Here is a 12,855-nt window from a genome sequence, read left to right on the forward strand (position 1 = left end):
CCCATGCCCCAGCCCCTGAGCCAGCCGGTCCCCGCCCTGGGGCCGGATGGGAGCCAGCGCCCCGCAGAGGGAAAGACCCCAGGAATCCTGGATTCCCCCCCCCATTTTCCAATGGCCCCATTTATACCCAGAGGTCACTCTGGGCAGCGTGAGCATTTGCACATGGGGGAGTTTTGGGGAAACATGGAGCCCCCCCAGATTTCCAGTGGGAGGGGCAACCCTCAGCCTCCCCCCCGGGACTGAATGAGCACCAGTATTTCTGCTTAATACAGGGGAGACACCAAACAGAGCTGGGAGAGAACCCAGGCGTCCTGGTTCCCAGCCCCCCCCCCCGCCGCTCTAACCTACCGGACCCTCACCCCTCCCGGAGCCAGGACAGAACCCAGGAGTCCTGGCTCCCAGCTCTGTTAACTGGGGAGATGATCAGAACCCACGGGGGGAGGGGGAGTCACCGGCTCCGCGGCTGCTCCCCCCCTCCAGGTGAGAAGAGGGTGCTAGGATCTGGCGGAACCGTGCCGCGGGGTGGGGGTGGGGTCCGGGAGGGGGACACACGTGGCCGGGAGGGCTTCGGGGGGCACACACGGGCCGCGGGGGGTCGCGGGTGGGGGGGGCACGGGCCGGGGTAGACACACCGGGGGGCGTGGCTGCGGGACGGAGGGGCACACACAGGGGGTGCGGGGGGGAGTCGCGGGGGGAGCTGCGGGTACGGGGGGGCACACGGGGGGGGCTGCGGTGAGCGGATTGTGACGAGTTTGCGGGATTCGCTGCTGCAGCGCGAGCTGAGCTGCGGGCCGGTCCAGCGCCCCCTGGTGGGCGACCAGCTCCTCTCCCCCCCATGGGTCAGGGCGGCCCGGGGGGTGGTGGTGGGGGGGACGTCTATAAATAAACTCAAGAGCTCTGGAGACCTGGCCACCAGCACGCGGGGGGGCGGGGGTGTATCACGCTGGCCCCCCGGGCAGTTTATCTGGGTGGATCCTAAAGAGTCCCCCCATTGCACCCCGTCCCAGCCCCTCCTGTTCCCTGAGCCCCCCCACTGCTCCCCAGCCTCCCCGCGCCCCGCACTGCACCCCGTCCCAGCCCCCAATTCCCCCCACTGCACCCCGTCCCAGCCCCTCCTGCTCCCTGAGCCTCCCACTGCGCCCCAGCCTCCCCAAGCCCTCCACTGCGCCCTGTCCCAGTCCCCCAATTCCCCCCCACTGCACCCCGTCCCAGCCCCCCGCTGCTCCCCAGCATCCCTGAGCCCCCCACTGCCCCCCATACCAGCCTCCAGTCCTCCCACTGTGCCATGTCCCGACTCCCCCCGGCACCCCTCCCCCCCACGGCAGTCTTCTTCCATTGCAAGGGGGCTGTGGCCAGTGTGTGTGTGTGTGTGTGCGTGCACACAACTGTGTTCCCATGTGTATGTGTCCATTGCTGTGTCTGTGTTCACTGCTGTGTGTGTCCATATGCATGTGTGTGTCCATCCGTGTGTCCGTTTGTGTCCATCTGTGTGTGTGTCTGTGTGTGCGTGTGTCCGTGTGGGTGCGTGTCCGTGTCTATCTGTGTGTGCCCATGGTGTCTGTGTCCATATGTGTCCATCTCTATCTGTGTCAGTCCATTTTCATATCTGTGTGCATCCATGTGTGTCCGTGTGTGTGCGCATATGTGTCTGTGTCCTTCCATGTCCGTGTATGTCCATCTCGGTCCATGTGCATCTGTGTCCATGTGCGTCCGTGTGTGTGTCTGTGTGCATCTGTGTGTGTCCGTGTGTGTCTGTGTGCCTATGTGTCCATGTCCATCCATGTCTATCTCGGTCCATGTGTGTCCGTATCCGTGTGTGTCCGTGTGTGTCACCCACCCCACGATCCATCCATCCATCCATCCATCCATCCATCCATCCACCCCACTACCCACCCATCCACCCTTCTATCCGCCCATCCATCCATCGATCCACCTGCCCCTCTACCCACCCATCCGCCCTTCTACCCATCCTTCCGTCCATCCACCCTGCTATCCATCCATCCATCCATCCATCCATCCAGCTACCCGCCCCACTACCCACCCATCCACCCCTCTACCTGTCCATCCATCCAGCTACCTGTCCATCCATCCATCTGTCCACCCCACTACCCGTCCATCCATCCACCCGTCCATCCATCCATCCGCCCCACTACCCACCCATCTGCCCTTCTACCTGTCCATCCGTCAATCCGCCCCTCTACCTGTCCATCCATCCATCTGTCCACCCCACTACCCGTCCATCCATCCATCCATCCATCCACCTGCCCCTCTACCCACCCATCCGCCCCACTACCCACCCCTCCGTCCCTCCATCCACCCTTCTACTTGTCCATCTGTCCCTCCTGCCTGGCTATCCATCCATCCATCCATCTGCCACTCTACCTGTCCATCCATCCATCCATCCATCCATCCATCCACCCATCCGTCCGCCCTTCTATCCATCCATCCCACTAACCGTCCATCCATCCATCCATCCACCTGCCCCTCTACCCACCCATCCGCCCCACTACCCACCCCTCCGTCCCTCCATCCACCCTTCTACTTGTCCATCTGTCCCTCCTGCCTGGCTATCCATCCATCCATCCATCCATCCACCTGCCCCTCAACCAGTCCACCCACCCTTCTATCCATCCATCCATTCACTTCCCTCCTACCCATCCATCTGTCCAATCTGTCCATCCGCCCTGTTACTCATCCATCCATCCATCCATCCATCCATCCATCCATCCATCCATCCATCCGTTCACCCCTCTACTTGTCCATCCACCCTTCTACCCATCCGTCCGTCCACCAGCCTGGCTACCTGTCCATCCATCCATCCACTCACCCACCCCCCATCCGTCCATCCCTCCACTTCCCCCCCACCTATCCATCTGTCCATGCACCCTGCTACCCATCCATCCATCCATCTGCCCCTCTACCCATCCATCCATCCACCCACCCCTCTATCCATCCATCCGTCCTCCCACCCCGCTACCCGTCTATCCCTCCACCCCTCTTCCCGTCCATCCCTCCACCTCTCTACCCATCCATCCATCCATCCACCCCCTACGCGTCTGTTCATCCATCCACCCCTCTACCCATCCATTCATCCACCCCTCTACCTGTCCCTCCATCTATCCATCCACTCCTCTACCTGTCCATCTGTCCACCCGCCCTGCCATCCATCCATCCATCCATCCATCCACCCACCCCTCTACCTGTCCATCCACCCTTCTACCCATCCCTCCGTCCACCAGCCTGGCTACCTGTCCATCCATCCATCTATCTGTCCATCCCTCCACTTCCCCCCTACCCATCCATCCATCCGCCCCTCTACCTGTCCATCCGTCCATCTGCCCCTCTACCCATCCATCCGTCCCTCCCCTCTATGCATCTATCCACCCACCCACCCCTCTACCCATCCATCTGTCCTCCCACCCCGTTACCCATCCATCCATCCACCCGCCCTTCTACCTGTCCATCCATCCACCCCTCTACCCATCCATCCTTCCCTCCCCTCTACGCCTCTATCCATCCACCCCTCTACCCATCCGTTCATCCATCCACCCCCTATGCGTCCGTCCATCCATCCACCCCTCTACCCATCCATTCATCCACCCCTCTACCTGTCCCTCCATCTATCTATCCACTCCTCTACCTGTCCGTCTGTCCACCCACCCTGCTACCTGTCCCTCCATCCACCCACCCCTCTACCTGTCCCTCTGTCCATCCATCCACCCGCCCCTCTCCCCGTCCATTCATCCACCCCTCTACCCGTCGCGCCATTCACTTGTTTCTCTAACCATCCATCTGTCCATCTGCCCCGCTATCTGTCCCTCCGTCCACCCACCCCTCTACCCATCATTTCTCCACTTGCCTGGCTACCTGTTCATCCACCCTGCTATCCGTCCATCCACCTGCACCTCTATCCATTCATCCGTCCACCTGCCCCACTACCTGTCCCTCCGTCCATCCATCCCTCTATCCGTCCATCCATCCACCCACCCCCTATCCCTCCAGCCTCACCTCTGCCCCCCCATTCATCCGTCCATCTGCCCCTCAAACTGTCCATCTGTCCCTCCCTCCGTCCATTCATCTGCCCCTCCCCTTCCCCATCCCTCCGTCCATCTGCCACTCACTCCCTCTCTCCCTCCTTGCCCTTGGACCAAGTCACTAGAGGAGAGGGGCCCAGTGGGGAGCCCCCATTTCATTACCCCCACCCAGGGTCCCTTGGAGCTAACTTTTCCCCACCCCCACCTCCAGAGCAGCAGCTGACAGGGCAAGGAGTGGGGGGATCACTCTGTGCATCTGGCAGAACCGGCTGCACCAGGGCACTGCTGGGTGGGGGGGCTGAGGTGCATCATGGCGGGGGGGGCATGGCAAGCTGGCCTGGATGCAGACTGCAGTGCAGTCCCCCCCCCGACCCGCTGCCTCTGCAGAACCAGCCCAGCGCAGAGCCAGCGCCAGCCGCTGTCCTCAAAGTGATCCTGAGCTGGGGGGGTTTAGGGGGGCTGGGACAGAGCTGTGCTGAGGGGTGCATGGGGCCAGGACAGGGCTGTGCTGGGGGTGCAGGGGACTGGGACAGAGCTGTGCTGGGGGGTGCAGGGGGAGCCGAGACTGGGGGGTGCAGGGAGCTGGGACAGGGCTGTGCTGGGGGTTGCAGGGGGGGCCAGGACAGGGCGGTGCTGGGGGTGCATGGGGCCAGGCCAGGGCTGTGCTGGAGGTGCAGGGGGCTGGGACAAGGCAGTGCTGGGGGGTGCAGGGAGTCGGAACAGGGCTGCAGGGAAAGCTGGGGCAGCTGCATGTATGGGGGTGACAGGGGTGCAGGGGGGCTGGGGCGGCGGGGAAAGGGATAAGCAGGGGGGCTGGGCCATAAACTGACCCCCCCGGGAACTCATTGTCTCCCCCCAAGGGGTCTGACTGGGCATGTTACCCCCTGCTGGGGGTCAGATCCCCCCATAAGGATCCCAGACCCTCACCCCAGGTATTAGCCTAGGAGCTCCCCCATGCCACTTGCACCCCCTCAGGCCCCTGCCTGCTGCCAGTTGCACACTCAGTCCCTTCAACACTTGCTCACTTTATTTCCTTTTTGCACAAGCACCCTCTGGTGCCCCCTGGTTCTTTGTCACCACTCCTGCCTTCTCTTACACACCCACCTCTCTCCTTCCTTGCACACACCAGCACCTCTCACGCCCTGTGTCCCATTTACACTCACACACCATAATGCCTACACGGGCACACCCCTTGCACACTCATCTGTGCACACTTGAAAGAACCCTTGCATGAACTGCATTGCACACTCATGCTGACCTTGACATGCACACACTTAGATGCTCACACTGACACTTGCACTATTCACTCAGACTCACTCTAGCTTTGGTGCACACATAGGTGCATACTCACATTGACTTTTGCACTATTCCCTTGCACACCCATATTGACCATGGTGCGCACACACTTGCACAGTCATACTGACCACTGCATTATCCCCTGCACACTTACATTGACCCTGGTGCACATCCTTGCACACTAACACTGACCATTGCACTATTCCCTCCTACACTCTCATTGACCCTGGTATACCTACCTTTGCACATTCACATTGACACTTGCACTATCCCATCACACATTCACACTGACTTGGGTGCACACATCCTTGCACACTGAAATTGACACTTGTGCTATTCCTTCATGCACACAGACCCTGGCGCACACACACTTGCACACTCAAACGAACATATGCACTATTTCCTCATGCACTCACATTGACTGTGGCACACATACCCTTGCACACTGAAACTGCCCCTTGCACTATTCATGTGCACACCTACAGCGACCCTTGCACTATCCCCTCCCACACTTATGTTGACCCTGGCACACGCACATGCCCTGGCATGCTCCCAGCACCCCTTGCCCAACCCTCATGCACACTCACCTTGACCCTGCACTCCCTCTGACCCCAACACTGTCCCCATGCCCACTCAAGCTGGCCTTTGCGCCCCTGTCCAAGCCAAGCACCGTCCCCTTGCAGGCGCCCACCGCAACCTCGGCCCACGCACCCCGGCCCCACGTGCCCCCCCCTTACCCTGGCCATCTTGGAGGAGTACGGGTCCTCAAAGAGCGCCCAGACCTTGGGCTGCCAGCGGCGCCACCAGCCGGCCTGGCGCCCATCCTCCTGCAGGCAGAGCCGCTTGAGGTCGCCGGCGGTGTCCTCCTCCTCCAGGGTCTCGGGGGCCTCGAAGCTGTCGAGCGCTTCCTCTGCGTCCCGGTGCTGCCGGTAGTTCATCCAGCAGCAGGCCTCCACGTCGGTCTCGTCGATGCCCCAGAAGGCCAGCTCCTCCTCGAAGAGCGGGCCGCACACGTCGGCCGGGCAGTGCAGCTTGCCCGTGCGGTAGTAGTTGAGGACGTAGGCGAAGACCTGAGGGTGGCGGTCGAAGAAGAACTCGTCGGCGGCCGGGTCGTAGTCGAAGTTGCTGCAGGCATCGGGCTCGGTGAGCCAGGCCAGGCGGGTGCCGGGCAGGGTCTGCAGGGTGCTGCGGTAGGTTTCGTGCCGCACCCCCCCCACGTTAATCACGATCTTCTCGCTGTCCTCGTGCCGGCCCATGTCCCCCCTGGCGCATGACTTGGCTGGCGCCTGGCTGCCCGGCTTGCGCCCGCGGAAGGAGGAGACGCACACTGAGCTCAGCATTGGGGGGGGCGGGCACGGCGCGCCCCCCGGCACGCGGCGGGGGGGAAGGGAAGGGGGGCAGTCAAATCAGGGCGCTCCACGGGGGAGGCGTCATCACAGGCCCGCCTCCACTTGCCCCCGGCGGGGGGGGGGGCAGGACCAAGGTGTGTGGGGGAGGTCAGGATCCTGGACGAGAGAGAGGGTGCCGGGAGGGGCTGGAGTTTGGAGAGATACAGAGAAGCTGGCAGGCAGCAGGCGCTGAGAGAGAGAGAGAGAGAGAGAGAGAGAAGTGGGGCAAGGTTAGTGCGGGCTCCAGCCCTCCGCCGAGCCTTTCCCATTCCCTCCATCCCTCCGTCCCCTCCATCCCTCCACCGAGCCTTTCCCTTTCCCTCCATCCCTGCACTTTCTCTCTTTCTGTTCCTTTTCAGGATGTGTTTGGGTTTCAGATCAGGGACCCTTCCCCCAAACAGACCCCCCACCCCAACTCTCCCTGCTCCTGCCCCCCCGCCTCTGTATCTGACCCCATTCCCGTGCTTGTGCCCCCCAGCTTGGACCTGGCCATCCGTCCCATCCCCCTCGACCCCCAGGGTCCCGGCTGGCAGGGCAAGGGGTGGGACTTTGGGGCTGGGGACTGGGATGGGGGAACGCTGCACTCCTCCCCCAGGACAAGTTGCTGCAATCTCTGCTCCCCCCCCCAGTGGCTGTGCACTCAAAAGGGGGGTGGTCCAGAGCCTGCAGTCATTCCCCCCCCGCTCAGCTTTCACCTGGGGGGGCTACTTCCCTCGCCCTCCCCCCCTCTAACTTTTGCTGCAAACTCTCTGCAGCCTCCCCCCCCCCCGCCCATGTCCTTCCCAGGGACTCTTGTGTAACTGAGGCTAGCGGCTCCCCCCTCCCCACTCCAGGAGTGACTGGGAAGGAGGCATAAAAACCTCACAGGGGTTGCAGGGACCCCCCCCCAGAAAGGCTGCTGAGCTGCCCCCCCAATGCCACTCCCCCCCCGGCTGAGCTGCCCCCCTGACCTGATCTCCCCCGCCTCCGCCTCAGGTGAGTGCAGCAAGGGCAGGAGCGGGGGGGGGGGTGGGCGCCTGGGAGCCGGGACAGCTGCCTCAGCAGATTGGGGGGGTTAAGCCCCCCCTGCACCCAGAACCTGCTGCAGCTGGGCTGTGGGGGGCTATGGGATGGCTGAGTGCGGGGGGTCCTGAGGTGGGGTAAAAGAGGAAGACTCTGGGACTGGGGGAGATCCTGAGGGGGGGACTGGGCTGGTACACGGGGTGCGTGCCAAGTGGGGGCTGGGTGTATGGGGTATTGGGGTGGGGGGTGCCCTGAAGGGGGTCTCTGGAGCTGGGTGTCAGCTTTCTGGTAGGGGGCATTCCAGGGGGCTGAATGTGGGGGGTTCTGGGGGGGTGGGGGAGTGGGGCTGGGTGTGGGGGTCAGGAGGTCTGGATGTGGGGGGGATTCAGGAGGGCTGGGGGCAGTTCTGGGGGGGTTGGATGTGGAAGGGTTGTGGGGGTGGGGCTGGGTGTTTGGGAGGTTCAAGGGGGCTAGGGGTAGTTCTGGGGGGGTTGGATATGGAGAAGTTGTGGGGGTGGGGGTTCAGGGGGCTGGATGTGGGGGGATTCTAGTGGGGCTGGGAGTAGTTCCAGTGTGGGGGGGCTGGGTGTGGGATCCCTAAGATTGCTGGAACAGAGAGGTCTCCCCGTTCTGCCCCCTCCCTTCTTTCAATTGCCCCAGTGTGTGGGTTTGCCCCCTGCCCCCGAGCTGAGTGGCAGGGGCAGGGCCCCCAGCCCAGCCCCGGGGGTCCGGACTGGCCCTGCTCAGGGAACATCCCAGGGGAGGCCTCCAGGAACTCGCTGACTCTGTGTGTTTGTGTGTGTGTGTGTGTGCAAGTGCACTTGGCATGTGCATGCACTGTGAGTTTGTGTTTGTGTGCGTGCATGCGTGTCATATGCATGTTGGTGTGTACATGTGCGTGTATACATGTGGGTGTGTGTGTGTATTTGCACTGTGTGTTTGTCCACTGGTGTGTGCATGTGTGTGTGTGTGTGTGGTTGTGTGTGCTCTCTGTGTGCCTGTGGGCTCTGTGTGTGTGTGTGCGTGCACTCTGTGTGTGTGTGTATGTGCTGGTGTGTGTGTGCTTTGTGTTCACTGTGTGTGTGTGTGCCCTGTGTATGTTTGCATGTGTGTATATGTATTCTGTTTGCATGTGCGCACTGTGTGTGTGTATGTGCTGGTGTGTGCTTGTGGTTGTGCATGCTGTGTGTGTGTTCACTGGGTATGAGCATTCCCTTGCTTTCTCTCCTTTGGGGTTCCTCTTCTGTGTCTAAAATCATCAGCATCCCAGAGCACCCCCTGATACACACACCCAGACACACACACTGACACACACATCCCAACACATGACACGCACACCCCTGACACACACACACAGACACACACACACACACACAACATACACACACCCCCTGATGCACATGCACCACAACACATACCCCCAACACACATAGCCCGACATACACAGACCCTGAAACACACACATCCTGACACACACACATGCCCTGGCACACACACCCCCAACACACACCCTGACACACGCCCACACCCACACACGCACACCTCAAACACACACCCACCAACACAAACACACCCTCCAACACACACACATACACCCTGACGCACACGCACCCCAACACACACACACACACACACACTGACACACACACACCATCTGTCCAAGGCTGAGATTCCCCCAGTCGCGAATCCAGAGATACTCAGTCAATTCTTGGGGGGGGGGGGTGCAGCCTCCAGGCCAGGCTCCCCCCCGCCCCCGCGCCTGCTGAGCCAGGAGCTCCTGAAATCACCCCTCCCTCCATGCAGACACCTGTCATCCATCCCCATCCCCCATTGCACCCCCATTCCTTATGCACCCAAACCCCCAAGGCACCCCCATCCCCGATTGCACCCCATCCCCTATACACCCCATCCCCCCAATGCACCCCCATCCCCCAGGTACCCCTCCATCTCCCTCCATCCCCCCATCGCCTCTGCACCCCTCTGCGTCCTCCCTCCCCCGCTAATACTCACTTGTCAGTCAACGCCCGCCCCCCGTTATTTTGGGGGGCGGCTCCACCACCTCCCGGTGTGTGTGTCTATGGGGGGGGGCCGGGCTGGGCCGGGCCGCGTGCTGGGGGGGGCGGGCGGAGCAGGGCGGAGGGGGGCGAAGGCGGCCGGATCCTGCTGGCGGGGCCCGATCCTGGCTCTGGGTCCCTCCCCCCCGCCCCCCGCGGCGAAGCTGGGGATGCGGAGCCCGGCTGCTGCTGCGGGGACTGCGGACCCTGCTATGACATCACCGCCCGTGAGGTGGAGCCTGGCCATTCCGGGGGGGGCTGGCTCGGCAAGGGGGGGGCTGGAGCCTGCGAAGGGCTGGGCTCTGATCTGCCCCCCCTCCCCGGCACGAGAGGTCAGTGGGGCGCAGTCGGCGGCTGCTGGCGTGGGGGGGGGAAGACGGTCAGTAACTGAAACCCCCCCCTTACGATATGGGGACGGCAGGGGGGGCGCTGGCCCAGTTAACGTGGGGCCGTTGCTTTGAATACGGAGTCACCTTAAAGACCCTGCAAAGAAATTGGGGGGGGCCGCTGGGATGGAGAGGCGGGGGGAGTCACTGGGGGAAGTCCCTGGAGGGAAGAGGCGGGGGAGTCGCTGCGGGGAAGGGGGGAGTCCCTGCGGGGAATAGGGGGGCTCTGGGTGGGAAGAGGCAGAGGGAGTCGCTGGGGGGATGGGGAGTTGCTGGGGGGAAGAGGGGGGCTCTGGGAGGGAAGAGGCAGGGGGACTCACTGTGGGAAGTCCCTGGAGGGAAGAGGTGGGGGAGTCGCTGGGGGGAAGAGGGGGGCTCTGGGTGGGAAGAGGTGCGGGGAGTCGCTGGGGAGGAAGGGGAGTCGCTGGGGGGAAAGATGGGGGCACTTGGAGGAAACCAAGGGGGGATAATGGGGACCACACAGTCTGGTGGGGGGGCAGGATTGGGGTTGGGGGCAGCAAGTGACTGCATTAACCCTGAAGAGTCTGGAGCGGAGGGGAGCTGGGGGGAGGGGAGAGAAGGACCCCAACTAACCCCCCCCCCGCCAAGTTGCACACAAAACCAAATCCACCCGTTTCACACACAAACCAGCATCGTGCACACACTGGTGACACGCACACATGGGTAGCACACACATGCAAAGTCATGTCTCTCTCACACATGCCTGTGCAAACATGGGTCCCATACGTGCACACACGGGTAGGCAAACATGGGTAGCATACAGGTAACACACACACAGACTCTCACAGCTGCTAGGGTCCTACCCTCTAACTGCCCCTAACTCGGGCTGGTAATTGGGGGGCCTGGAGTTGGGGCCCCTGGATGTCACTAGTTACCCCCCTCCCCCTGGCTGGGCAGGGCCCTGGCAGCTCTGGGCTGGCAGAAGCCCTGGGGGGTGAAGGGGGCTCGTGGGCTAATAATTCATACAGGCCAAGGCTCCCCCCATTTGTGGATTTTTGGCCTTTCAGGGACTAATTCGGGGGCTCTTGAATATTGTTTGGCAGGGGGAAACAGATGGGCACTATGCCCCCCCCATAGTGCCAGGTCTCCCCCTCCACGGATTCCCCGCCTGCCCCCCAGGAGCCCTGTTCCCAAACATTCACCCCCTCCCCCTGCCCCAAATCAGAATAATCCACCGCCTCTGCCCATCGTCACACTCAGCAGCCGGTGCTGGGGGCTCCTCTGGTGATGGGGCCAGGCCAAGCAGATCCTGTTCCAGGCCCCAGCCCCCCCCCCACCTCCTACCCCCTTCCGCAATCCCTTCATTGTTGGGATTCAGAAATGCAGCATCCAGAATAGCAGGCCAGGGCGACTGATGTGGGCTCTACACAGGGATAGAGACTGGGGTGGGATGAGGGGCTCTACATGGGGCTAGAGACCGGGGGAAGGGGGAGGGGCTCTACATGGGGCTAGAGACTGGGGAAGCGGGAGGGGCGCTACATGGGGCTAGAGACTGGGGAAGCGGGAGGGGCGCTACATGGGGATAGAGACTGGGGAGAGGGGGGAGGGGTTCTAGTTCTACGACCCAAGCTCACAGTTTCTCAGCCCCGAAGGTCCCGTGGGCCCAGCTCCTGGGACCTGCAGAGCCTGGCCTGGGGCTGCCCCAAATTCTCTGCCCCAGCTCCCCTGCTCCCCCCTGACCCATTCCTTCTCAGGCTGGCTCTGGCCTGCAGCACTGCCCTCCCTCCCTCTGCAGAGCCTGTAGGCCCAGATTTGTCCCCCCGCCATAGGGACCTGCTGCTGGGCTCAGCCCCCCTCCCCACCTGCCATGCGGGGAGCGGCCGAGCTGGGGCTCCTGGTATCTCTCGCTCTGGGGCAGGTTTTCTGCACGAAGGGAGGAATGGGGGCTCACAGAGTGCCAGGCATGGGGGGGTGAAAAATGGGGGGACCAGCTAAGGGGAGAGGGTGGGGGGTTGCAGGGATCACTGGATGAGAAGGGGCTGGGAGGGAGGTACCCAGGGGGACCCTTGAAACCCCTGAGAACCTTCCGCCCCCAATCTGGTGGTATGGCCTGACCTCTGCATCCCCCAGTCCCCTGTATGTGCCCCAACACCCTTCCCCCCAAATCCCCCGTCCCCCACCTGCCCCCCAACATCCTACCTCCCAAACCTCCAGGCCTGCCTGCACCCAAACACCCAGCCCCCTGCCTATGCCCCCAACACCGTACCCCCCCAAATCCCCAGGCTTGCCCAGCAATGAAGACCACTCAGGCCTTTGGTAACCAGCTCTCTTTATTGACTGCTTGGACCAGCCCCGGGGCCCCCCAGGGCTCCACTGGAGAATCAGTGTGGGTGTGTAGGTGCAGGGGGGGGGTTGGTTGATGTGGGGGTGCAGTCCAAGGAGGGAGCCTGCCAAAGTCAACAGAAGTCGGGTTACGAACCAGCGACAAAGTGGGAATTTTCGGACTATTTTGTACGAGTACTGTGCATGCCTCAGTTTCCCCGACAAAGTCAGGGAATGTGCCTGCCCGCTGGTTCCCCGTCCGGCCCGGGAACATGGCAAATGGCCTGGTATTCATGGGAACATGATGTGCCAGAAACTGACTCCATCCCAGAGTGACAGCATCAGCCCCGGCCTGCAGATGCCCCAACCCCTCCTTGGAGGCTGGGCCGAGGGATGGGGAGGTTTTGGAGGG

The 12,855-nt window shown here is 62.5% G+C and overlaps 1 protein-coding gene across 2 annotated transcripts in view; it reads right to left on the reverse strand.

The window, feature by feature from the left end:
• Positions 1-10,049, reverse strand: part of KCNC3 (potassium voltage-gated channel subfamily C member 3) — a 28,534-nt gene extending 18,485 nt beyond the window's left edge. For both annotated transcript variants that reach the window (XR_005290067.2, XM_043501108.1), the window contains exons 1-2: positions 9,731-10,049; positions 6,068-6,907 (exon numbers count right to left, since the gene is read on the reverse strand). Coding sequence is in view for 1 of the 2 variants with exons in the window: in XM_043501108.1 (XP_043357043.1) it covers positions 6,068-6,670 (603 nt within the window). In the remaining variant the exon portion in view is untranslated. The remainder of the gene's footprint in view (positions 1-6,067; positions 6,908-9,730) is intronic.
• Positions 10,050-12,855: the final 2,806 nt, after the last annotated feature.

This window comes from Dermochelys coriacea, chromosome 23 (assembly GCF_009764565.3).
Source record: "Dermochelys coriacea isolate rDerCor1 chromosome 23, rDerCor1.pri.v4, whole genome shotgun sequence".
Taxonomy (NCBI): Eukaryota; Metazoa; Chordata; order Testudines; family Dermochelyidae; genus Dermochelys; species Dermochelys coriacea.